The sequence below is a fragment of the Triturus cristatus genome, chromosome 4_1, assembly GCF_964204655.1.
Source record: "Triturus cristatus chromosome 4_1, aTriCri1.1, whole genome shotgun sequence".
Lineage (NCBI taxonomy): Eukaryota > Metazoa > Chordata > Amphibia > Caudata > Salamandridae > Triturus > Triturus cristatus.
The window spans coordinates 44,199,826-44,226,576 of record NC_140585.1 but is presented as its reverse complement, the minus strand read 5'-3'; the positions used below and the strand labels follow the sequence as shown (position 1 = coordinate 44,226,576).

Sequence of the window (26,751 nt, the reverse complement as noted above, 5' to 3'; positions counted from 1 at the left end):
CACTGATGAAAGCTGAACCGCTGAAACGCGTCTGCCAAATGTTACATTCAGCGTTGTAACCTACCTTGGAATAAATCCTCTTTATGCGTCCTGGCTGTGTCAGACCCTTCTTCTTTCTGCTTGGAGTGGGGATTTGGACTTCATGTTTGGCCGGTATTGCAGGCACCGGCCTTCTGACACGCCCTCTCGATCTGGCTGCACCGCGTTAGCCAGCAATTTGAATGGACTTTGTGTATGCAAAACGCGGCGCCCCCTCGCGCAGGCTGAAGCACCACAGGGTGAGAGCAACACTGCGTGGGGAGAGAGGAGCAGCATTGACTGCAGGGAGCGTTAAGGGGTTTCAGTGAGGTTTGTCAACTTCGCAGACAGCTGTGGTTGGGTGCAGTCCGGAGGCCACATCGTTGGGACGCCACTGGGCGAGCGGATCCTCTACTTACTTAAGGAAGATCCACAGAAGGACTGCAAGTACCAGCATGCACCTGTCTGAATCTACAACGCGATTTGCAGTATTCCTTTAAGAACTAAGGAGGAGCCCCAAGCAAAATGGTAGGAGTGGCCACGAGAACATCCAAATGGCCACCAGGTGCGAGGCTCCAAACATAGTAACAGGCACCGATGAAAGCTGAACCGCTGAAACGCGTCTGCCAAATGTTACATTCAGCGTTGTAACCTACCTTGGAATAAATCCTCTTTATGCGTCCTGGCTGTGTCAGACCCTTCTTCTTTCTGCTTGGAGTGGGGATTTGGACTTCATGTGTGGCCGGTATTGCAGGCACCGGCCTTCTGACACGCCCTCTCGATCTGGCTGCACCGCGTTAGCCAGCAATTTGAATGGACTTTGTGTATGCAAAACGCGGCGCCCCCTCACGCAGGCTGAAGCACCACAGGGTGAAAGCAACACTGCGTGGGGAGAGAGGAGCAGCATTGACTGCAGGGAGCGTTAAGGGGTTTCAGTGAGGTTTGTCAACTTCGCAGACAGCTGTGGTTGGGTGCAGTCCGGAGGCCACATCGTTGGGACGCCACTGGGCGAGCGGATCCTCTACTTACTTAAGGAAGATCCACAGAAGGACTGCAAGTACCAGCATGCACCTGTCTGAATCTACAACGCGATTTGCAGTATTCCTTTAAGAACTAAGGAGGAGCCCCAAGCAAAATGGTAGGAGTGGCCACGAGAACATCCAAATGGCCACCAGGTGCGAGGCTCCAAACATCGTAACAGGCACTGATGAAAGCTGAACCGCTGAAACGCGTCTGCCAAATGTTACATTCAGCGTTGTAACCTACCTTGGAATAAATCCTCTTTATGCGTCCTGGCTGTGTCAGACCCTTCTTCTTTCTGCTTGGAGTGGGGATTTGGACTTCATGTTTGGCCGGTATTGCAGGCACCGGCCTTCTGACACGCCCTCTCGATCTGGCTGCACCGCGTTAGCCAGCAATTTGAATGGACTTTGTGTATGCAAAACGCGGCGCCCCCTCGCGCAGGCTGAAGCACCACAGGGTGAAAGCAACACTGCGTGGGGAGAGAGGAGCAGCATTGACTGCAGGGAGCGTTAAGGGGTTTCAGTGAGGTTTGTTAACTTCGCAGACAGCTGTGGTTGGGTGCAGTCCGGAGGCCACATCGTTGGGACGCCACTGGGCGAGCGGATCCTCTACTTACTTAAGGAAGATCCACAGAAGGACTGCAAGTACCAGCATGCACCTGTCTGAATCTACAACGCGATTTGCAGTATTCCTTTAAGAACTAAGGAGGAGCCCCAAGCAAAATGGTAGGAGTGGCCACGAGAACATCCAAATGGCCACCAGGTGCGAGGCTCCAAACATCGTAACAGGCACTGATGAAAGCTGAACCGCTGAAACGCGTCTGCCAAATGTTACATTCAGCGTTGTAACCTACCTTGGAATAAATCCTCTTTATGCGTCCTGGCTGTGTCAGACCCTTCTTCTTTCTGCTTGGAGTGGGGATTTGGACTTCATGTTTGGCCGGTATTGCAGGCACCGGCCTTCTGACACGCCCTCTCGATCTGGCTGCACCGCGTTAGCCAGCAATTTGAATGGACTTTGTGTATGCAAAACGCGGCGCCCCCTCGCGCAGGCTGAAGCACCACAGGGTGAAAGCAACACTGCGTGGGGAGAGAGGAGCAGCATTGACTGCAGGGAGCGTTAAGGGGTTTCAGTGAGGTTTGTCAACTTCGCAGACAGCTGTGGTTGGGTGCAGTCCGGAGGCCACATCGTTGGGACGCCACTGGGCGAGCGGATCCTCTACTTACTTAAGGAAGATCCACAGAAGGACTGCAAGTACCAGCATGCACCTGTCTGAATCTACACCGCGATTTGCAGTATTCCTTTAAGAACTAAGGAGGAGCCCCAAGCAAAATGGTAGGAGTGGCCACGAGAACATCCAAATGGCCACCAGGTGCGAGGCTCCAAACATCGTAACAGGCACTGATGAAAGCTGAACCGCTGAAACGCGTCTGCCAAATGTTACATTCAGCGTTGTAACCTACCTTGGAATAAATCCTCTTTATGCGTCCTGGCTGTGTCAGACCCTTCTTCTTTCTGCTTGGAGTGGGGATTTGGACTTTATATATATATATATATATATATATATATATATATATATATATATATATATATATATATATATATATATATATATATATATTCACTGAAAAAACCATAGGTTTCACACACGTTATAGTTAGGAATTAGCATTTAAAAAACCTTGCAAATTCACTGAAAAAACCATAGGTTTCAGACATGTTATAGTTAGCGGAAATTTTACTGATAAAAAACCAATGAAATTCCCCCGTTATAGTTAGTGCAGGCAACTATAACTCACGCGACCGCAATCCTCTGCTGATGCTAATACTGTATTTAGACACTTATTTGCCCATGTCTTCTTCCATAAATTTTTAGCTATACATATATTAGAAATATGTTTTTTTTCATAAAGACACATATGTCATCAGGAGAAGATTGCGGTCGCGTGAGTTATACTTGCCTGCACTAACTATAACGGGGGAATTTCATTGGTTTTTTATCAGTAAAATTTCCGCTAACTATAACATGTCTGAAACCTATGGTTTTTTCAGTGAATTTGCAAGGTTTTTTAAATGCTAATTCCTAACTATAACGTGTGTGAAACCTATGGTTTTTTCAGTGAATTTGTACGGTTTTTTAAATGCTAAGTTACTTTACGCCATTCGTGGCGTGCACGCCAACTTAACGCAGTTCGTTCCGTGCGCGCACGGTGCGCTTCGCGCACCGTGCGCGCACGGTGAGCACGCGGTGCACTTCGCGCACCGCGCGCCCACTTTACGCAGTTAGTGCCATACACGCAAGGTGGGCACGCAGTGCGCTACGCGCACCACGTGCCCACGTTACGCACCGTGCGCACATGGAGGACATATTATGCGCTTCCTTGTGATAGGTAATCTGTTAAATTTAATTTGTAAGTGATGACAATAATATGCCATGCACAGAGAGTGTTTTTTTATTTATTAAAATTTTTAGCGTAAGCGCACCGTACGCGTACGGTAAGCGTAATCGGCGAAATTTTCAAAAAATAAAAATTTACCGTTTTTGGCCTTTGAGGACTCAACTAACATGGCTATGTGCATGGGCGCTGTCTAAACAGCCCCTTTATATGTTTTTTGCCTTTATTTACAGCCCCCCCCTCAGAGTGCGAGAGAGAAAATGGCGGCCGCCGCTTCCTGGTTTCGACCGATTCGAATGTTTACTTAGATGTAACAGCCAATCAGAATCGCGCTCGCGCACGCCACCGTACGCGTACGGTAAGCTTACGGTAAGCGTAACGTAAGCTGGCTCAGATATATATATTGATTTAAAGGCTATTTTCTCAGAATCTACTGAACAGATTTACACCAAACCTACAAAAGGCACTTCCTTGACCTGAGGACTACCTCTCTGCCAAATTTCTAGTAATTCTGTTCAGCCGTTCGGGCTGTAGCCTTGTCTAAAGGTCCTATGGAAAAATGCATGGGAAACGCGTTTTGGGACCCCCCTTTTATCTCAGCCCCCGCTTGACGAATCCCCCCGAGACTTTCAGGGTAGGAGCGGAGCGTAGCGCCCCACCTATTTTGAGAAATTCGCGAGGATTCGTCGACCGGCGCCAACGTTATTCAAAATAGAATGTTGCGGATTTCCTATGGAAAAGGGGTCCTAACTATAACTACCTACTGGCGACCGCCAGTAGGTAATATATATATATATATATATATATATATATATATATATATATATATATATATATATATATATATATATATATATATATATATATATATATCTTAACTACTGGCCAGTAGGTAGTTATAGTTATGACCTTGTTTCTATTCAAAAAGCATTTGATCTTTTCCCAATAACTTTGGCGCCGGTTGACGAATCTTCGCGAAGTTTTCAAAACGTTGGTCTCGCTCCAGTCAGCTCCTATCCTGAAAGTTTCGGGGTGATTCGCCAAGCGGGGGCCGAGAAAAAAGGGGGGTCCCAAAATGCGTTTTCTCCATGTTATTTCCCATAAGAAACTTTAGACACGACTACTGCCCGAACTGCTGAACGGAATGACACCAAATTTAGCAAAAAGGTAGCCCTTGGTTCAGAAAGAGACCTTTTTTTAAATGGTGTGAATCCGTTCAGTAGTTGCTGAGAAATTCAAAAAATAAGAGTGAAAAAACCATTTCCCACAGGAAACTTTATGCAAGGATACAGCCGAAACTACTGAACGGATTTACCCCAAATTTGGCAAAAAGGTACTGCTTGGCTCAGAAAGCGACCTTTTCAAACATGGTGTAAATCCGTTCAGTAGTTGCTGAGAAAATCAAAAAGAAAGGTTTCAATATTTAGAGGCACGGAGGATCCCGCACCCTCACGATCACGAGCTGCATTCTAATTGGCTGTCAACACTTCAAACCAGGAAGTGTTGGCAGCCATCTTGTGCTTCGGTAGAACCGAGGCACAAGAAGTCAGTAAAACTAAGGCGCAAAACAAGAAAAGGGGGCAGGGTAGAAACACCCTGACCTCCTAGGCCTGCTTAGGCGGTCCCACAAGGACCCCCGGGGCCAAAAAAAGTATTTTTTTTTTTAAAAATTGCGGGATGCACGGAGGATCCGCGGATCCAGCCGTGAAAATAAAAAAAAACAAAGCGCGGGCTCCCGCGCTTTGTTAATAATTAGCCCCCGGGTGGGCCAAGTCCCAGGGGCATGTTGAAAATATATTTGCGGGGGCCCGGGGGGACCCCCGCAGCCCTGGGGACCGCCACCCCAGGGGCTTGTTTTTTAAATGGGTGGGGGGGCTCCAAGGCCACCCAAGCCCCGGGGCCCGCCACCACCCGGGGCTTGTTTTTGTGGGTGTATCAAAGGTTATATTAGGGTGTGAGAAGAATCATCAAATTATCACATGGATGATGTCATCAGTGATGTCATTTGAGATGTCATCAGTGATGTCATCAGTGATGTCACTGACCATGTCAAGAGTGATGTAATATGTGACGTCATCAGCAGTGCATTGCAGGGGCGCGAGTTATAGTTAGCTGAACTTACTATAATGGGGGAATTTCTCTGGTTTTGTACGAGTGTAATGTGCAACTAACTATAACTTTCCCTAAAACCTATGGTTTTTTCAGTGAATTTCTAAGGTTTTTTAAATGCTAATTCCTAACTTTAACGTGCCTGAAACCTATAGTATTTTCAGTGAATATTGTTATATATATATATATATATATATATTATCTACAGGCGGTCGCCAGTAGATAGTTATAGTTAGGACCCTGTTTCCATAGGAAATCCGCAACATTCTATCTTGAATAACTTTGGCGCCGGTCGACGAATCCTCGCGAGATTTTCAAAATAGGTGGGGCGCTACGCGAAGCGCACCGTGCGCGCACGGAATGAACTGCGTTAAGTGGGCGCGCACGCCACGAATGGCGTAAAGTAACTTAGCATTTAAAAAACCGTACAAATTCACTGAAAAAACCATAGGTTTCACACACGTTATAGTTAGGAATTAGCATTTAAAAAACCTTGCAAATTCAGTGAAAAAACCATAGGTTTCACACATGTTATAGTTAGCTGGACATTTTACTGATAAAAAAACAATGAAATTCCCCCGTTATAGTTAGTGCAGGCAACTATAACTCACGCGACCGCAATCCTCTGCTGATGACATATGTGTCTTTATGAAAAAAAAATATTTGCAATATATGTATAGCTAAAATTTAATGGAAGAAGACATGGGCAAATAAGTGTCTAAATACAGTATTAGCATCAGCAGAGGATTGCGGTCGCGTGAGTTATAGTTGCCTGCACTAACTATAACGGGGGAATTTCATTGGTTTTTTATCAGTAAAATGTCCAGCTAACTATAACATGTGTGAAACCTATGGTTTTTTCACTGAATTTGCAAGGTTTTTTAAATGCTAATTCCTAACTATAACGTGTGTGAAACCTATGTTTTTTTCAGTGAATATATATATATATATATATATATATATATATTCCAAATGTACTTTGCCATGCAAAAGAGGACACCCACACAACGTATGATTCATCCTTATTTATTCGGGAGGCAGCAGCGGACTCAGAGAGCATCCCACAGCGTAGTAAAGCGCCTCTTGCCTACGCGTTTCGAGAGCTTGTCCCTTCTTCATGGCATGGCGTTGATGGGAAGGCAAAGACGTGCACATGATTAAGCAGGTAATAAAGTTTTTCTTAGTCCCGCCTTAGTGGGCGTGTTGGTGCAAGGCACCCTGGTTCGTGTAGTCCTGGGCAATGATAACAGTCCTTAGTGGGTGCTGCTTTGCTTGATCCCTTTGTAGTATTTACCCAGTGGGTCGCTGGCGATCCTCATTTGCTTCCGCTGCTTCAGTGATGCCCCGGTCGAAAAGGCACGTTGTTCCGCAAATTGTGTCGACTTGCAACACTCGGACCTGCGAAGAGCAGCGGGGTTGTCCTCGTGACCCTGGCTGGCCACCACATATTCCAAATGTACTTTGCCATGCAAAAGAGGACACCCACACAACGTATGATTCATCCTTATTTATTCGGGAGGCAGCAGCGGACTCAGAGAGCATCCCACAGCGTAGTAAAGCGCCTCTTGCCTACGCGTTTCGAGAGCTTGTCCCTTCTTCATGGCATGGCGTTGATGGGAAGGCAAAGACGTGCACATGATTAAGCAGGTAATAAAGTTTTTCTTAGTCCCGCCTTAGTGGGCGTGTTGGTGCAAGGCACCCTGGTTCGTGTAGTCCTGGGCAATGATAACAGTCCTTAGTGGGTGCTGCTTTGCTTGATCCCTTTGTAGTATTTACCCAGTGGGTCGCTGGCGATCCTCATTTGCTTCCGCTGCTTCAGTGATGCCCCGGTCGAAAAGGCACGTTGTTCCGCAAATTGTGTCGACTTGCAACACTCGGACCTGCGAAGAGCAGCGGGGTTGTCCTCGTGACCCTGGCTGGCCACCACATATTCCAAATGTACTTTGCCATGCAAAAGAGGACACCCACACAACGTATGATTCATCCTTATTTATTCGGGAGGCAGCAGCGGACTCAGAGAGCATCCCACAGCGTAGTAAAGCGCCTCTTGCCTACGCGTTTCGAGAGCTTGTCCCTTCTTCATGGCATGGCGTTGATGGGAAGGCAAAGACGTGCACATGATTAAGCAGGTAATAAAGTTTTTCTTAGTCCCGCCTTAGTGGGCGTGTTGGTGCAAGGCACCCTGGTTCGTGTAGTCCTGGGCAATGATAACAGTCCTTAGTGGGTGCTGCTTTGCTTGATCCCTTTGTAGTATTTACCCAGTGGGTCGCTGGCGATCCTCATTTGCTTCCGCTGCTTCAGTGATGCCCCGGTCGAAAAGGCACGTTGTTCCGCAAATTGTGTCGACTTGCAACACTCGGACCTGCGAAGAGCAGCGGGGTTGTCCTCGTGACCCTGGCTGGCCACCACATATTCCAAATGTACTTTGCCATGCAAAAGAGGACACCCACACAACGTATGATTCATCCTTATTTATTCGGGAGGCAGCAGCGGACTCAGAGAGCATCCCACAGCGTAGTAAAGCGCCTCTTGCCTACGCGTTTCGAGAGCTTGTCCCTTCTTCATGGCATGGCGTTGATGGGAAGGCAAAGACGTGCACATGATTAAGCAGGTAATAACGTTTTTCTTAGTCCCGCCTTAGTGGGCGTGTTGGTGCAAGGCACCCTGGTTCGTGTAGTCCTGGGCAATGATAACAGTCCTTAGTGGGTGCTGCTTTGCTTGATCCCTTTGTAGTATTTACCCAGTGGGTCGCTGGCGATCCTCATTTGCTTCCGCTGCTTCAGTGATGCCCCGGTCGAAAAGGCACGTTGTTCCGCAAATTGTGTCGACTTGCAACACTCGGACCTGCGAAGAGCAGCGGGGTTGTCCTCGTGACCCTGGCTGGCCACCACATATTCCAAATGTACTTTGCCATGCAAAAGAGGACACCCACACAACATATGATTCATCCTTATTTATTCGGGAGGCAGCAGCGGACTCAGAGAGCATCCCACAGCGTAGTAAAGCGCCTCTTGCCTACGCGTTTCGAGAGCTTGTCCCTTCTTCATGGCATGGCGTTGATGGGAAGGCAAAGACGTGCACATGATTAAGCAGGTAATAAAGTTTTTCTTAGTCCCGCCTTAGTGGGCGTGTTGGTGCAAGGCACCCTGGTTCGTGTAGTCCTGGGCAATGATAACAGTCCTTAGTGGGTGCTGCTTTGCTTGATCCCTTTGTAGTATTTACCCAGTGGGTCGCTGGCGATCCTCATTTGCTTCCGCTGCTTCAGTGATGCCCCGGTCGAAAAGGCACGTTGTTCCGCAAATTGTGTCGACTTGCAACACTCGGACCTGCGAAGAGCAGCGGGGTTGTCCTCGTGACCCTGGCTGGCCACCACATATTCCAAATGTACTTTGCCATGCAAAAGAGGACACCCACACAACGTATGATTCATCCTTATTTATTCGGGAGGCAGCAGCGGACTCAGAGAGCATCCCACAGCGTAGTAAAGCGCCTCTTGCCTACGCGTTTCGAGAGCTTGTCCCTTCTTCATGGCATGGCGTTGATGGGAAGGCAAAGACGTGCACATGATTAAGCAGGTAATAAAGTTTTTCTTAGTCCCGCCTTAGCGTGCCTTTTCGACCGGGGCATCACTGAAGCAGCGGAAGCAAATGAGGATCGCCAGCGACCCACTGGGTAAATACTACAAAGGGATCAAGCAAAGCAGCACCCACTAAGGACTGTTATCATTGCCCAGGACTACACGAACCAGGGTGCCTTGCACCAACACGCCCACTAAGGCGGGACTAAGAAAAACTTTATTACCTGCTTAATCATGTGCACGTCTTTGCCTTCCCATCAACGCCATGCCATGAAGAAGGGACAAGCTCTCGAAACGCGTAGGCAAGAGGCGCTTTACTACGCTGTGGGATGCTCTCTGAGTCCGCTGCTGCCTCCCGAATAAATAAGGATGAATCATACGTTGTGTGGGTGTCCTCTTTTGCATGGCAAAGTACATTTGGAATATGTGGTGGCCAGCCAGGGTCACGAGGACAACCCCGCTGCTCTTCGCAGGTCCGAGTGTTGCAAGTCGACACAATTTGCGGAACAACGTGCCTTTTCGACCGGGGCATCACTGAAGCAGCGGAAGCAAATGAGGATCGCCAGCGACCCACTGGGTAAATACTACAAAGGGATCAAGCAAAGCAGCACCCACTAAGGACTGTTATCATTGCCCAGGACTACACGAACCAGGGTGCCTTGCACCAACACGCCCACTAAGGCGGGACTGAGAAAAACTTTATTACCTGCTTAATCATGTGCACGTCTTTGCCTTCCCATCAACGCCATGCCATGAAGAAGGGACAAGCTCTCGAAACGCGTAGGCAAGAGGCGCTTTACTACGCTGTGGGATGCTCTCTGAGTCCGCTGCTGCCTCCCGAATAAATAAGGATGAATCATACGTTGTGTGGGTGTCCTCTTTTGCATGGCAAAGTACATTTGGAATATGTGGTGGCCAGCCAGGGTCACGAGGACAACCCCGCTGCTCTTCGCAGGTCCGAGTGTTGCAAGTCGACACAATTTGCGGAACAACGTGCCTTTTCGACCGGGGCATCACTGAAGCAGCGGAAGCAAATGAGGATCGCCAGCGACCCACTGGGTAAATACTACAAAGGGATCAAGCAAAGCAGCACCCACTAAGGACTGTTATCATTGCCCAGGACTACACGAACCAGGGTGCCTTGCACCAACACGCCCACTAAGGCGGGACTAAGAAAAACTTTATTACCTGCTTAATCATGTGCACGTCTTTGTCTTCCCATCAACGCCATGCCATGAAGAAGGGACAAGCTCTCGAAACGCGTAGGCAAGAGGCGCTTTACTACGCTGTGGGATGCTCTCTGAGTCCGCTGCTGCCTCCCGAATAAATAAGGATGAATCATACGTTGTGTGGGTGTCCTCTTTTGCATGGCAAAGTACATTTGGAATATATATATATATATATACATACATATATCAGTGTGGTTGCCTGCCCACACTGAGGAGGTTCTGCACAGGTTCTGGCCACATGCTCTACCCTGAGACCAACCCCAGGCCGTATTCACCTGAAGGCTGTGCATAGCAGAGGGCTAGCCTCTCGCATTGGGTTAGCTGCTAGCGGGGAGTTGGACACCCCATACCACGCACAGCCTAAAGCTATACTGAGTGAAGGAGTTGGGTAAATAAGATTAAAATAAACTGAAATTCACAGAAAAAACAAAAGTTAAAGTGACATTATATTTAGATTCTAATAAGATCTTACTTTACGCTTAAAAACGTAGAAATTCACTAAAAACAAAACAAAAGCTAAAGTGAAATTATAGTTAGGTGTGATAATAATACTAATTGAAAAACCTCAGAAATTCATTGAAAAAACAAAGGTCATAGTGATGTTATAGTTAGGTGTTGCAGTAATATGGACAATAATGTTTTAAAAACAAACAAAAAACGTACATTCACCAGTTACAGTTCACTGAGCTGACAATAACTTGCGCCCCCACCATGCACTGCCTATGACCTCACATATTACATCACTCATTACATATTGAATTAAATCATTGATGACCTCACTGATGACATCATTGATTACATCACTGATCTAAATTTATTGCTATAGTCAGACTTGCTTCACCAGTGGCGTGTGCGATCCATTTAAGGCTTCTATGGAAAAGAGTCTAAGCTCGAGCCGTAAAACTTCGAAACTCCCGTGAGACGCGTCATCTTCTCCAGTGTGTTTGCTCTTCTCCTTCCATCCCCCATTTTCCCCCTGTTATGGGTTGGCAGGTTGTAGATTACCTATTTCTCTGCTTACTGTCCCTACTGGGTGAAGAGTGGTGGAACTAGCATGGGAACTCCTGCCTCCCACACAGCTCCAGAAGAGGTGGTGACAGTTTGATGGCGTTTTATTTTCTGTTTCCATAAAGTTTGTTATATATGAGTAGGCGGATTTACCAGCAAGTCATGCAAAGCAGCTAGACATCCTGCTGCGTTGCGTGACAGAGGGAGGGCAGGAATGCGCTGTATCTACTAAGATATGGCAGATTCCTGCTTCCTTCCTGTGCAGGCGCACTGAGTGCCGCCTAGCGCTAACAGAAGCACCCTGGTGCCAGGGTGCCTGCGTTACAGGCAGGATTGTTTTTGTGCAGGAAGGGACACCATTCAAGATAAAAACAACCCTTTGCAGCATTTTCCTCTTTCTAAGTGTGCTGCAGAGGATAAACAAGGAGAAATAAACATATTTCTTCTTGCCACGCCCCACCTGGGAAGGCGGAGCATTTTGATGCATTCCCGAGGTCAAAAGTCTTATAAAACATCTAAGAATACGACAAAATCCTTGAGTGGATGGATGCGTGGACAAGCCACGCTCCACCCATGGAGCGGATCCCTGGGGCAGAGTAAAGCAAGGCAGCGACTTGTACTGCTCTGCGTTACTCCAGATTTACCAAGCCACGCTGGGCCACACGAGGAGGCTTTGCGTGGCTTAGTAAACCTCACTGAAGCCCTTGCGTTGCCTTGCACCTCCTTCTGTAATTCAACACAAGTCCTAAGTGACACTGAGGCATTGTGGCTGCCTTTGATGTGACTGCTAGGTATTATTGATGTATTCTTTTCTCCTCGTGCATGGCACAACTTAAAGTCCCTTTAAACATGTCATTACACGGCACTGAAAGACTTTTACATTTACATTTTTCATTCCAAGCATAAGGTGACCATATGTAGATGACTGCATATTTTCTTTTTCATTTTTGTGGCATGTTCTTGCAATTAAAATAAAAAATAATAATGATTGCCCAAGCTTGCCAATGCAAGCTTATTGGCCTTGCCAATGCCTGTTAACCAAAGTTAAATGTGATGAAAACCTGTAATTTGTACAATTGTTTCCCAAAATTCCTTGGCAGTGTGCAGCATTTATATCACTGTAAAGTCATCTCTAAGCCATGTTAAGTATTGATCGTTGTTAACTGTGCTCTGAGCTCTGATCTTACATAAATATTTAAAAGATCCGATGAAAAAGAACCGCACCACCAGCCTTACTCATCCTGTCTATGCTGTTTATTCAATGTTATTGACCCAGTGGACTTTCAAATGCACATTTTCCAAACTGTCTTTCTAACAGTGTACGTGCAGCATGCTGAAAGCCCATGCTGGACAATGGCCTTTAAATCAGTAAATACACTTTTAACTATTACAGGTTGTTGAAAAAGATGCTAGCAAGCTTTCTAAATTTTCTCAGAAGCAACCCACTGCTCTCATATAAAGGCGTTTTTAATTTATTTCGAAAAGCACATGGTTGTGAAATGTTTCCCAGAATATGCTTGAGTGAGAATTCAGTCAGGGGGCCTCACTTTCATTATTTTACTCGGGACCCACAAAAGCTTCTGACAAAGCCTGCATTCAAGGAACATTGCACCTCTGGTATCTTTACGTAACCTCCACCGGGTCTACTCTCCTGGGACTCTGTGGGGTCAGACCACAGACTCAGGACCACTCACCGCACTGTTCAGCAGCGTGGACTCCACACCAGGGCTGGGCAAGGAGGGCGACCACCAACAGCGGGCGGACCGGGGACATGGTCATCTCCAGGGGGCCTCCGCTTGAGCAGCGTCTCCTAGGGTTCTCCCCTCCTCAGCTGAGGTCTGTGCCGGCCGCAGGCCAAGCTCTCTCTCCACCTCTCTCCTTATCTGCCCGTGCCGTGGGCCAGCGGTAGAGCAAACACCGACAAGGGCACAGATATGGAAGGGAACAGCAACTCAGGAGGAAGGAGACGACTGGAAACCTTCTTTGAATAAGAACTCAATGTCATCAGGTGCACCACGGTTTAAAGGCCCAGCACTTGGGCACAGAGTTAATTTAAAATAGGATCTGGGTGAGCTATAGCAGTAATATGTTATCACCTGATCATGTGTTTGCCCACCTAGGATTTGGAGGTCTCATTCAAGTACCCACGTGGGCAAATGCCCACACCGTTAAAAAACGACACATTTATTAATGACTGTTATTGCTCCTCTCGGAGCTTACGCCACCTCTCTTTGAGCTGAGAAGGCCACCTGGGGGCAGGGGCTGAAGCTGGAAAGTTACAGCATAAGGAAGGGTGATCTGCTGACTGGTTTGGGTGTGGGAGGTCACAGAGGACAGTGAATCGGTGTTGGTGTTGGTTATTTCAGTACTTCAGGAAGTGAGCTGTCAAGGACAGATGAGGTAGGAGGATGTAGGGATGAAAGACCTTGCACTGTGGGTACAGCTGTGCCATCCTACCTTTTCACTAGCACTTCTGGCTACCTGCTTTCGCCCGTTTGATTCCACATCAGTCAGCCCAATGGGAGTGGACGAGGGCCCGATAGGCAGGGCCAGACTGGGAACCAAAACAGGCCTTGGCAAAGAGCTCGTCCGGCCCCCCGCAGGTTTGGGGGTGCAGCTGAGCTCTTTGCCAGGGCCGGTTTTGGCCAATTTTGTTACAGGGGAAGATATTGCCGCTATGCTGCAAAAACGGCCCTGTAACAGAAACGGCCGTCCAGGGGCCCAAAGCCGGCCCCCACCCTGGCAGCCCACCGGGGAAGTGCCCGGTGCCCGCTTTGGCCAGTCCGGCCCTGCCGATAGGTGATTCTCCTGTGCTTACCTTCTGATGAATGTGTGACTATGGAGGAGGTGCCCCCCACACTTAGCTACGGAGCCCACAGTTTAATATAACTGGGGTTTTTGCTGAATTAACAGAGGGACTGCTAGGGTGGTAATTTTCACCTATTTGAATGCTCTAAATGCACACCATTGCCTTATAATTGATTATCCTGAAGAAGACCCCAGACCTTTTAGGCTTATATAGAGGTCGAAACCTGTTGGCAACACATAGATCTTAGGTTAGGTGATTCATTGTATTTCACCATATGACCGATTTGTTTTCAGTGTTTTTAAACATATCACAGGTACCCGCTGAATAAAGAATAGTTTGAGTATACTTCTAGGTAAATTTTACATATACTCTTGCCCATAAAAAGCAGGACCTCGTGTACTGTCCTGAGCATAGATCTATAAGAACTCCCAGGGTTAGATAAGCTTCCCTTGGTTATGTCCGCCGGGGTGGCATTGCTCGTACCCCAGTGTGAGAGGTTGTCAAACGATGAAGTATGCCTCGATAAGTTGAAGGTGAGATGACCACTCTAAAATCTTTTGATGACCCACAGCCTGGAGAAGTTGAAAACCCTTTTAGGATATAGTTGAATCTAAACACCCTCACGTCTCTGTCTTGTGTTGAATAGTTGTTGGAGGATATACTTGAGGTGTAACCTCCCTTACTCTTCCCATGGGGATTCAATCAATGAGCTACCACTATTTCAGATGTCTGGCACATCACTCCTGCATCTGTGTGTAGTCTGTTGTCCTTTCCCTGAAGTATCAGGAAGTCTTAGTAGCCGCACCCAGTTGCCCACCACTGCCCTTCTTGGACGGTCCATGGCTTTGTTCAGCTGGTGCTGCTCCACCCACAGCCCTCCAGTGTGGAGGAAACCTGTGAAGGTGTGCCAAGCTCTAGTTGGCCACAGCTATGGATTTTGGACATGGTACCTACCTTGAGTTAATATTGAGGCGAGTTAACATTGGTTACACATTACACAAATATCAACAAAAGAGAGCGTGAAGCTACAGGTTCATAATTAACCCAATTACTTTATTGATTATTACACCCTTGGGCAAGGGGTTCTATGGAGCACCAGAAAAAGTATTTTTGAAGATGTTTCAGCAATGTGATTGCAATTCATGTTTAATTTCTGCAATTGTCCAGTAGCCCTGGCTTCCCAAGAATGCCCACTGAGTATTGACTGACTCTTCCAGGTGATGACATTGTATTCACCTGGACTTCAGGACATGGTCCCACTCTCTAGCATCAAACCATAGAGGTGTGTGACCAGGACAGTGCACACTGCTGAGGGTGGGATGAAGCCTTAGCTCTCAGAAAAGCACTGCTACTGCGCACTGCTGCTGCATACTGCTGCTGTGCACTGCTGCGGGGCACTGCTGCTGTGCACTGCTGCTGTGCACTGCTGTGGGGCATTACTGCTGTGCACTGCTGCTGCGCACTGCTGCTGTGCACTGCTGCTGTGCGTGAGGCTGTCTCCTCCTTCTTCAATACAAATGTGGGTTCGGTCGACTCCTTTATGATGGTGTGGGAAACATTTAAGGTTTTCATTCAGGGTATTGCTATTAGTAAACATGCGGGAGGGCCTCGCGCTATCCGTGATCGCCTTACACTGCTGGAGGGTCAGCTTTCAGATATATAGTCACGCGTGCTTCTTTCAGATGACCCTGAACTGAGAGAACTCCTTAAGTCCACATTGGCCGAATTCCATGAGGCCGCAGATAGTGAGGTCAAGCACATGGGTAAATACGCTACCGCCAGAGCGTATGGCGAAACCGATAGGCCTGGCTCGGTGCTGGCGGCGATGGCTCGCCGACGACTTGACGCGCGAGATGCTCCTGAGATTGTGGTAAATATTCTTTTTTACCTTGACTGAATTTCATACGGAATCTAAAGTAAAGTAAAATAGCTCAGAATAACAAGAGGCAGAATCCGTGGTATAAGAGATTTTCTGAATGGGCTTTATTCCAAAATGGCCGACTCGAGTGGCGGCCTTCAGGTTCCGTCACCACGAGGGTTCAGGAAGTGAAGTACAATACTTTATTGACAAGAAGTAACTTTTATAGGTCATACATTACAATGAAACCAATGCAAAAGGCGTAACAATTGATAAGAGAAATGACATAGCGTTACGTAATTGAAACTAGGCGTAATAAGGAGCAGAAAGAAACATGATTGGCTCTGATTATCATGCATAGGTGGATCTATAAGATAATACTTAACATAGATGCGCGCGCAGCAGCATGACGTGTGATTGACGTGCAACTAGGGGGTGACGAGGACTTGACATTTAGCTCTACGTGTGGAGACAAGAAGTCTGGGGGGTCAAGTCAACCTAATCCCAAATCATATCTAACATCCTATGTTTAGAGAACTATGTTATCCACAAGAAGAGACTCTCGGACAGAATCTATTCTATACTGACTGTGTGCGTGTACAAGCGTCTAAGTGTCTATATGAGATGCGAGGGGCAGAAAACTTTCCATGGCAACAGGGCTATGAATTACTTGCAGGAGGACGGAAAGGCCGAGTCCTTTGCCTATGAGCTAAAGGAAATGTTTACCTAAATCACTGGACAGGAATGCATCGGCTGAAGAGCAAAGTAGATAATTCGAAGGTGAAATACAGCGTCTTGGCAGAAAGTCAAAAACTGGCCGAGGCAGGCACCGTTAGCTGCACAGGGAGTAGGACAAAGTTCATGGATACAGATGCGAGCTCAAACTGAAGCTGTCAGAGACAGAGAGCAGGGAAGGCTTTGAGGACAGAATCGGGCCTACTTGCCTGAACTGTAAAAATGGAGTAACTTAGCCATATAAAGTCGGTGGCCTTTCATACTTAGGAATCGAATATCCAGCCCATTGATGGCGGATCTGACAGAGAACATGTTGACAGTGGACGCACATATGTTTGCGTTTGGCAACTGGAACTGAAGGGAGCATACATGTACTTGTGACATGCACATAGAACCGTTGGGGTCCAAGATAGGGGACATAACTGACCATAAAAATCCATATTTCCACATTCCCTCCTTGTCCCCTTCTTGCCCTTCACGAGATATCAATCTTCATCAATCCATTGATCTGTTCATATAGCATCATTTGTTCTTCTTTCTTCTTCCGGGATCTTGAATGAAAATCTTGATGTGGAATGCACGATGTGGCACACAGACCACAAATCGCTGGTCCACATTGCAGGCATAAACAACAACTGAAGAGCATAAGAAGGCCAATACCTAGGAAGGATAGAACTCTCCATCCCCAGGCTGATATCACACTCCAAAACCACCCGGACCACGTCCAAGTGCCTGGATTCTCGTGTATCTGGCTCACAATCTTATGAAGGCGTGTTATAGCTTTATATACAGATGGTGAATTTTCTGGTATGAATATGCAGCAGCTGGATCCGATGACCCTGCAAGCTCCGCCCCTATCGGCCAGGATGACGTCAAGGACAAGGCGATTCTGGAGAACAACAATTCTCATCACTGATTGTTCCTCTGTCAGATTGCCTAGGGCAGCTATAGTCTCGTTTACTACAGCTTCAAGAGTCTTGGTTAGTCTACGTATCAGCTTACTATTCGATATTGTACCTATATAGGGAAAGATACCTTTATTGAAATCTACATACTTGTCCCATGCCGTCTCAGTATAATCGACAACTGGGAGATCTCTTCGCTCTCTATTGTGTACTAAATGAACATTCCGATAATAATCAGGGGGAGCTAGGAAAACAGGTGGTAAAAGGAATGCTATGTAACAGGTACCATCCCAATCTAGAGGCAGACGCATATATGCCGTCTGACCACATATAAAGTAAGAATGGCGAGAAGCTCTAAATGAGGATTTACCTTGATCACTATATTCTATTGTAGTAACGCATTGGCTATGGCCCATATGTATGGAACCAACTTTTCTTACACATAATTCACCCTTAACTGGAAATACTGACATAGTGGGCAGAATTAGTTCAACTTCGGATTTGACATTCAGAATCATAAGATTAGGTGTAAAATTACCTAATTTATACACTTCATTTTCTAGATCAGTTCCTGTTCTACTGGGGTGACCCTCCTTATTAGGATGACAGACTTTGAATAAAACTAGATTCAGATTTCCCCATATCCAATGTTGTTGATAAACTGCTGTGTCTGGGTCTATGGAATTTAGTAAACTAAACCATGCTCCACAGGAGCCATTGTGTGTGAACGGATGTGGAAAGAAAGGCAGAACTCCTTTGTTATTCTGATAGGGAGGGAGTCGGCCACACACCCAACAATTGGTGGCATTACTAGTCTGATGGGAATGATGTAACATACTAATGAAGGTGTTATTGCGCAGCGCAAGTCTATAAGATAATTCATGTGGAGGTAGGTCACTAAAAGAATGTTCAGCAGCAACATTATAAACATGTCTAGAGATAGGATGGTATATGTGCAAAATCACACTCGTAATAATTATTAAAACACTCAATAAAAACAAAATTAATAATGTCCTCATACAGTAGCTACGCAGTGATTTACAATACGCCTGTCGTTTCAACATTTCTCGGGTATTTTCTCTACTCAGGTCCAAGGGATGCATGTCGGAGACAATTCAACCGCTTCACCTTGGAGAGGACTTAAACAATCAAATTGCTCGACTGTTTGGGCCTAAGCTTTAATTTATAGCACTGAGAGTCATTCTGTTCAGCAAAAGGAAGTTTTGAATCAGTCTGTGAGGGAGTGCAGGGCACAGTGTCTATATCCGAGGATAGTCCATGAAATTTCTTAATATGGCTGGAATGTATCCAGCCCTTGCGGCCCTCAACTTTCACGGCTGTTCTTGTGGTCAGCAGGACTAGCTTCGGTGCTTTCCACCTGGGCTCCAACTGGGTCTTCCGATCAAAATTTCTTATAAACACCAGATCCCCCGGAGCAACGTCATGGGGTTTCACCTCAGTGTTGTCAGGAAAAGCTGCAGCTACCTGTGAACGACAAGATTGTAGTGCAGACATCAAGGAAGCCAAGTAATCTGTCAGCATATTACAATTAACATCAGTTATTTTACGTGGTATAGGCGTCCCCCACATATTTGGTGGCCTTCCGAAGATCACCTCATACGGGGATAGCCCTGTTCGAGAGTGTGCTACCATTCTTATGTAAAATAGTGCAACTGGTAATGCTACTATCCAGTCAACACCTTTCTCCTTACATATTTTAGACAATCTGATTTTCAAAATTTGATTATGTCGTTCCACGAGACCTGCTGCCTCGGGGTGTCGGACACAGTGGAATTTCCACTGATATCCCAACAAAAGTGAGACATGTTTCATTAATTCGGATGAGAAAGGCTGGCCGTTATCTGAATATACAACACGTGGTAAACCGTACCGCGGGAAAAATTCTCGCACTAACTGTTTGGCAGTAGTCGGGGCCGTGTAATCTGATACTGGGTACGCCTCAGTCCATCGGGAGAGAGCGCAGACAACTACGAGAACATATTTGAATCCTCGACATCGTTCCATCTGGATATAATCCATTTGGAGCACTTCAAAAGGATGATCAGGAGTCTGGAATCCACCCTGTTCTACGGGAACACTTTTTCCTGGGTTGAACTGACAACAGATCATACAGGTACGGACTTTTTGTTTAGCTGCTGCTCGTAAATGTTTGTTGAACCAAATGTGTTGGATGCTATCTAGCATAGCTTTCTCTCCTAAATGCGCTGGGCTGTGAATTGTAGCTATAATGGCTTGGACCATAGAGTCAGGAAGAAACCATACAGATTTCTCCTTCGTCATCCATCCCTGATCTGTCTGGATCCCTCCTAGTTCAGTCCATTTCTTTAATTCTTCTGCAGTAGCATGTGTCTGTATGTCAATTACGTCAAGTGCGGGATCCTTAATTGTCATACACTGTGTTGGTGTCTGAACTATTGGCTTTGTCATGTCTAATGTGCGATTCTGAGCAGTCTGTTTAGCTGTTCTGTCAGCTAGATCATTGCCTTGAGAAATGATATCAGTAACCTTCGTGTGTGCTTTACATTTCATAATCGATATGGCAGTTGGTAGATGTATTGCGTCTAACAAGGCATGAATAAGGGTTCCGTGCTGAATGTGGGCACCGTGGGAAGTTAAATAACCTCTCTCTCGCCACAGCACGCCGAAGTCGTGTACAACTCCGAATGCATAACGTGAATCAGTGTATATGTTGACTTTTTTATTTGTGGCTTGAATACAGGCTTGTGTTAGAGCAATAAGTTCTGCTGCTTGGGCTGACAAAGTATCTATACAATTTGTCTCAATAACTTCAGTGTCTGTTGTGACTGCATACGCGGCCACTAAGTCTCCTGTACTTGCTCTCATGCACGATCCGTCTACATACAACGTTAGGTCTGGATCTAACAATGGAACGTCTGTCAAGTCTTGTCTAGGTTTCGTCTTTATTTCAATAATTTCAACACAATCATGAGCTAGTGGGTCTGTTCCAATTACAGGTAATAGTGTAGCAGGATTCAATGTATTACACCGTCGGATCTCTATGTGTGGCTGAAACAATGTCAGTTCATAACCGGTAAGTCTTGCTATGGTCAAGTGTTGTGTTTGTGTTCGGTTCACAAGAACTTCTACTGCATGTGGTACTTGTACTGTCAATGGATGTCCTAACACTATGGCATCGCTTTGTCTGATTGCTAAAGCTGTTGCTGCCACTGATTTCAGGCACGCGGGCAAAGCCTGAGCTACGGGATCTAATGTACTGGAAAAATAAGCACATGGCTTGCGTGATCCTGCTTGATCCTGAGTGAGTACTGACAAAGCAGTACCTTCGCGTTCTGTAACGAAGAGTGTAAAATGTTTGCTATAACATGGTGTTGCTAAAACAGGTGCTTGGCATAAAGCTTCCTTTAGGCTTTCAAAAGCTTGTGTATGTTCCTGAGTCCAAGGGAGAACAGTCGATGTGGCTGCCTCCTGTGTGGTTAACTGAATGAGAGGTTTTGCTAGAAATGCGTACTGAGGGATCCATTGCCTACAATATGAAGTGAGGCCTATGAAAGCCCGCACCTCCTTTTGTGTCTGGGGTATTGACATGTTAGCAATTAACTGGATGCGATCTGGTGTAAGCTGCCTTCCCTCCTTGGACAGCGAGTGACCAAGATAAATAACTCGCTGGACACAGAATTGCAGCTTAGAAGGAGACACCTTGTGCCCCTTGTCGGCTAGAAAATGTAAAACTGTCAGAGAAGCCTTTTCACATTCAGGTTCGCTTCTCGCGGTGATCAGCAGATCATCGACATATTGAAACAGTGCAGTGTTGACTGGCATGTGGATACTGTCAAGTTCTCGTTTCAGTGCTTGGCTGTAGATGCTGGGGCTTTCTGTGAATCCTTGGGGAGCGCGTGAGAATTTAAAGCTGCGCCCATTTAAACTGAATCCGAACAAATATTGGCTTTCCGGATCTATTGGGACGCTGAAGAAGGCATTCTTGAGATCAATTACAGTAAAGAATGTTGCTTCGGAATCAATTGCTGTCAATAATGATGATATATCGGGGACCACAGGAAATTGTGGCACAATGCACTTGTTTAGTTCACGCAAATCAATAACCAATCGGTATACTGGCGGAGCAGTAGGGTCAGTTCGTTTAAGAATCGGAATTATCGGCGAATTACATACATTGGAGTCTGTTTCTACAACTACTCCTTGGGCAATTAGCTCATCAATGATTTTCAACAAAGCCACTACAGCATCTTGCGGTAACTTGTATTGTCGCATTCGTGGTAATACCACTCCTGCCTTGAGTGTAACTCGGTATGGTGTAATGTTCATGCAACCAACATCAGTAGGGCCTTGTGCCCATAGACGTGCTGGTAAAATCTGTAGTCGGGGATCCATGTCTCTAGACACATAGTGACCTTTGAAATCACGTAAAAACAACCTTATTCCTCCCGGAGAACAACATATTATGGCTCCTAGGGCTTTCAGAGTTTTAATTCCTAACAGATTTTCTGGGCATGATTTAGTAAGTAATAAATCTGTAGTTCGTGTCAAAGGTCCTATCGTAAGTGGAAGAGGCTGCGATACTTCATTAACAATAGGTTTTCCTGAAAAACCAAGGGAAACATTTTGAGAGCCTGAGAGGGGTGCCCCTGGAACTTCACTACGTTTTATAGTTGTTCGACTTGCCCCTGTATCGAGTAAGAATTTTCTATCTTGACCTAATAATTCACTATGTACATAAGGTCCTTCTTGATCTACAGGAATCTCGATAAGCGGTAAGTCAACTTCCCTCTCTAGGCTGGTTCATGCGTAACGCTGATACTCAGGATATTCATACTGTGCAGTCTGATACATTTGTCGTGTTGTGGTTTGTGTGGCAGTAACAGGCAACGGTGGTGCAGCTGGCACAAACTGTATTGGCTGTTGTGCGGCTGGCATGGCCTGGGAATGCGGCATAGCTCCTTGTTCATTCTGATCTTGTCTGTGTGGCCGTGATCTTTCTTGTGTTTTACCTATGGCGATATTATGTTTTAAAACTGGACAATCGTGTACGTAATGACCTGGCTTTTTGCAATAATTGCATGTCCCTTTTACCGGTCCTGCTGAATCGGACTGTGTCATACCCTTTTTATGTCCTTCAGCAGGTACTGTCTGAGACACTAGCATTTTCATTTTTGTATCTTTCATACGTCTTTGTTCGTGTTCTTGTTCATCTCTAATTCTATTGTGATGATACTGTAACATTTGTAGCATTTGTGACGGAGTGTTACTTTGCCAGGTACTCTCGAATTTCAATATTCTATTCTTTACTGGAGGTAAAGCATTCTCTACTAATTTTGTCACAAATAAATGTGGATACGACTCACTACTTGTTTTTATACCACTATTTATTCCAAAACATTTTTCAAATCGGGCATAATAGTCACTTGTGTCTTCATCATGCTTTTGTTTACAGGCCGTGATTGCACCCCAATCTTCCTTTTTCGTAGTTAATAAACGTGGCAGTACTTGTACTAGTAAACCTGGTAATGCTTTGACTTTATCCCCGAGCCCTGAACCTGCAGCTCGGGCCTTTTCTTCCGTTTCTAATGCTGTCCAATCTATCTTTTGGTCTCCCACTTCCCACTCTTTTTCTTTCAGTTTTTCATAAATGCCAGCAGGTAAGAGCACCTTTAATATCGTCATAATATCAGGATAGGTATACTCTCCCATCAGCAACATGTCCTTAATTTCTCGGTGGAAACCCGCTGGGTCTTTGTCATGACTTGGTACTACTTTCTTCATTTCTAACAATTCAATTTTGGATATGGGTGTGTATACAAATACACGGTGAAACTCATTGTCTTCGCCTTTTATTGGGTGCACTTCTCGTAAGGGATTTTGTCTATCCATATAATACGGCGTTCTTTCTCTGCGGGGCAGCGAGAAAGAATCCGGACTTACAAAAAGGACATACTGTTTACGTGACACTAATATTTCCTTAATTAACTTGTTACTAGAACCTCTCCATCTGTTCGTGAGTAGTTCCGTTAATATATCAGGTAAAGGACCAGGGTCAGCATGTTGGCTCTTATATAGTATAAGAAGTTGCTGAATCATATAGATTCCAGCTAAACGTTGTTCATCTGTACTAAGGTTAAAAAACGTGTGTGCTACGGTCTCATCACCGTATTTTTCAGGACTGTCAATCCAGTGAACGGCTGATCTGGCTAATTCTTGCTCATCCATGGAATCGAGGAGATGGTAACCCCTTCGTCCTCGTAGTATTTTATCTGCGGCTTGGAACAAATGTTCAGGAGACTTTAAATTTATTACAGGCGTCGGATACGTTCTGCTATTATTTGGACATTCTGAGTGTATGGGATCAGAAAAGCATCTAGTATTATCACAGGATCTTCCTCTGCTTACGTATGCTATGGTTTCTGACTGTCTTGCGGAATTCCCTGATTCGGATACTTCATCTTGCTCGAACTCGTCTGTTTCCAATCTTTCTTCGTGAATACGTTCTATTTCTCTACGGATTTTTCGGCACATGGCTATTATACAGTTTTTCTTATCGTGTCTCCCTTCTGATATATTCTGGCTCCATTTTGTAAGAATCAGCATTGTATTCGGGTCTACCCCCGGTCGGTCTTGATTTCTGATCACACAGTTTATGAGGAAACGTAACAGTTCCCCCTGTATCTCTACTTTCTGGAATTCCATAGCTCTGTTAATACATTCTGGGTCTCGCCCTGTTTGGACAAAATGATATATTTTATCTAGATGCGTAATCATTCCTGGTAACCTCGCTAAATACTCTGCAGCTCGTCTGATACGTAAGGATGCCAGGACCATTTCGTCCTCTTTACCGACCACCGGGTCATATCTACAATCTATAAGGAGTTCCTTAAGCGTACGTTCACTTACGAACTTGGGTGTACGTGAATGCGCTGATTCTTGAAAAACAAGTTTATTTATTCTAGGTGGCGTAAAAGTATTGCTTGCACCTCCCGTGGCCCCTTCAGGGGCGTCGGGTGTGAATGGATTCGTTGAACGTGATACAGCAACTATAGGTGTCGATACCACTGTAGAATCGATTGCGGGGACAGATGCGGAAACAGATGTGCTTGCCGGAGCTCGTGTCGGGACTTGCTGTTGCACGGGGACAGATACCTGATCCTGACGTTGAACCCCTCCGCCAGACGGTCTATGTGGTGTGGGGTTAGCATACTCGGGAGCTGCGTCATCTAGATATGAGGAAAGAAAAACATCTTCTGCGGTTCTGGGATGCCCTTTTGGATGTACCCTAATTGGAAATAATGGGGGTGGCAAGTCTTTTGGCATCTCTGGAACAGCCTTAGGTAGTCCTTCGGCTAGGAGGGGGTACATACCACTCATAAGAGCGTTTCTTTGTCTATCTACTTGTTCTGATTTCACTCGGATACCTTCCTCAATTAATAGATTCTCTTGAACTTTATTAGAACTCTCTTTACTCTTCTCCTCCTGTCTACGTGCTTTTTCTGTTCGTCTATGTGATTCTTTACGCCATAATTCAACGGCGTCTTTCTGTGACTGTCTGACTTTCCTTTTCCATAACTCTTCCTCGACTTTCATGATGCACTCTGCATCCCAGGTCCCTGCTGCGGGCCACCTTTGACTTTCCGGCAATCCCTTGGTATAATCTACCCATAGATCAAGAAACAATATGGCATCTAAGCCATGCTTGTGATACATAAAATGCCCTGGAGTGTCCCTAGGAGGAATAGGGACGGCTTCTTCAAGTACCCCTTTTCTGGTAGTAATCTGTCTTAACTTCGAGAAGAGCGGCATCTTGACAACTGATTTGATACTTACTCTTGAATTTACTTAATACGAAAAAAAACACAATAATGAACGGTGAACAATGAACAATCATTCATACCACAATATGTAAGACATTTGAACACTTTAAACATTAAACATTAAACATTTTTTAAAAAAAAAAATGACCGACGATGATGACAGTCTGCATAACTAATCACCAAGCTGAATTCTTGACAATAACTGAATACTTCGGAATACTTGATATACTGCTAAACAGTACATATACACTGCTAAACAGTGCAGACCGGATTTGTGTACCCAAATCCGTCTTGACCAGCACAACCTATGTGCTGTCAACACGCCTCCCCGGCGATGGTACTCACCGAGTAGCTCCTTGAAACGGAAGGCCTCAGAGAATGAACGGGACTCGATGACTGCGGACAGCGGACCCTCTGGACATCGGGATTTCGAAAACCTGGTGGGCCTCTGTATACCTCGGATCTTGCTCTCTCAGCTAGGCTCTGGTCGGGATACTTCGCACTTCTCACCGCCTCGTCTGGGTTGATCGCAGCCTCAGTCGCCCCCGCTTGTCCGGAGGGAGCTTACAGGAAATCCTGCTGGTACGCGTTTATGGTCCGTCCAGTTGTGGCAGGAGACCGGGCCTGCAACGCACCGCCGGCGCGTGAGATGAGAAAGTGTCCCTGTTCGGGCGCCATTATGTGGTAAATATTCTTTTTTACCTTGACTGAATTTCATACGGAATCTAAAGTAAAGTAAAATAGCTCAGAATAACAAGAGGCAGAATCCGTGGTATAAGAGATTTTCTGAATGGGCTTTATTCCAAAATGGCCGACTCGAGTGGCGGCCTTCAGGTTCCGTCACCACGAGGGTTCAGGAAGTGAAGTACAATACTTTATTGACAAGAAGTAACTTTTATAGGTCATACATTACAATGAAACCAATGCAAAAGGCGTAACAATTGATAAGAGAAATGATATAGCGTTACGTAATTGAAACTAGGCGTAATAAGGAGCAGAAAGAAACATGATTGGCTCTGATTATCATGCATAGGTGGATCTATAAGATAATACTTAACATAGATGCGCGCGCAGCAGCATGACGTGTGATTGACGTGCAACTAGGGGGTGACGAGGACTTGACATTTAGCTCTACGTGTGGAGACAAGAAGTCTGGGGGGTCAAGTCAACCTAATCCCAAATCATATCTAACATCCTATGTTTAGAGAACTATGTTATCCACAAGAAGAGACTCTCGGACAGAATCTATTCTATACTGACTGTGT

The 26,751-nt window shown here is 45.8% G+C and overlaps 1 protein-coding gene across 1 annotated transcript in view; it reads right to left on the bottom strand.

Moving 5' to 3' along the window:
* Positions 1 to 13,230, bottom strand: part of LOC146839429 (cobalamin binding intrinsic factor-like) — a 64,261-nt gene extending 51,031 nt beyond the window's left edge. The window contains exon 1 of the mRNA XM_085651477.1: positions 13,054 to 13,230. Within this exon, the coding sequence (XP_085507603.1) occupies positions 13,054 to 13,138 (85 nt within the window). The 5' untranslated portion in view covers positions 13,139 to 13,230. The remainder of the gene's footprint in view (positions 1 to 13,053) is intronic.
* Between the last annotated feature and the right edge of the window lie 13,521 nt (positions 13,231 to 26,751).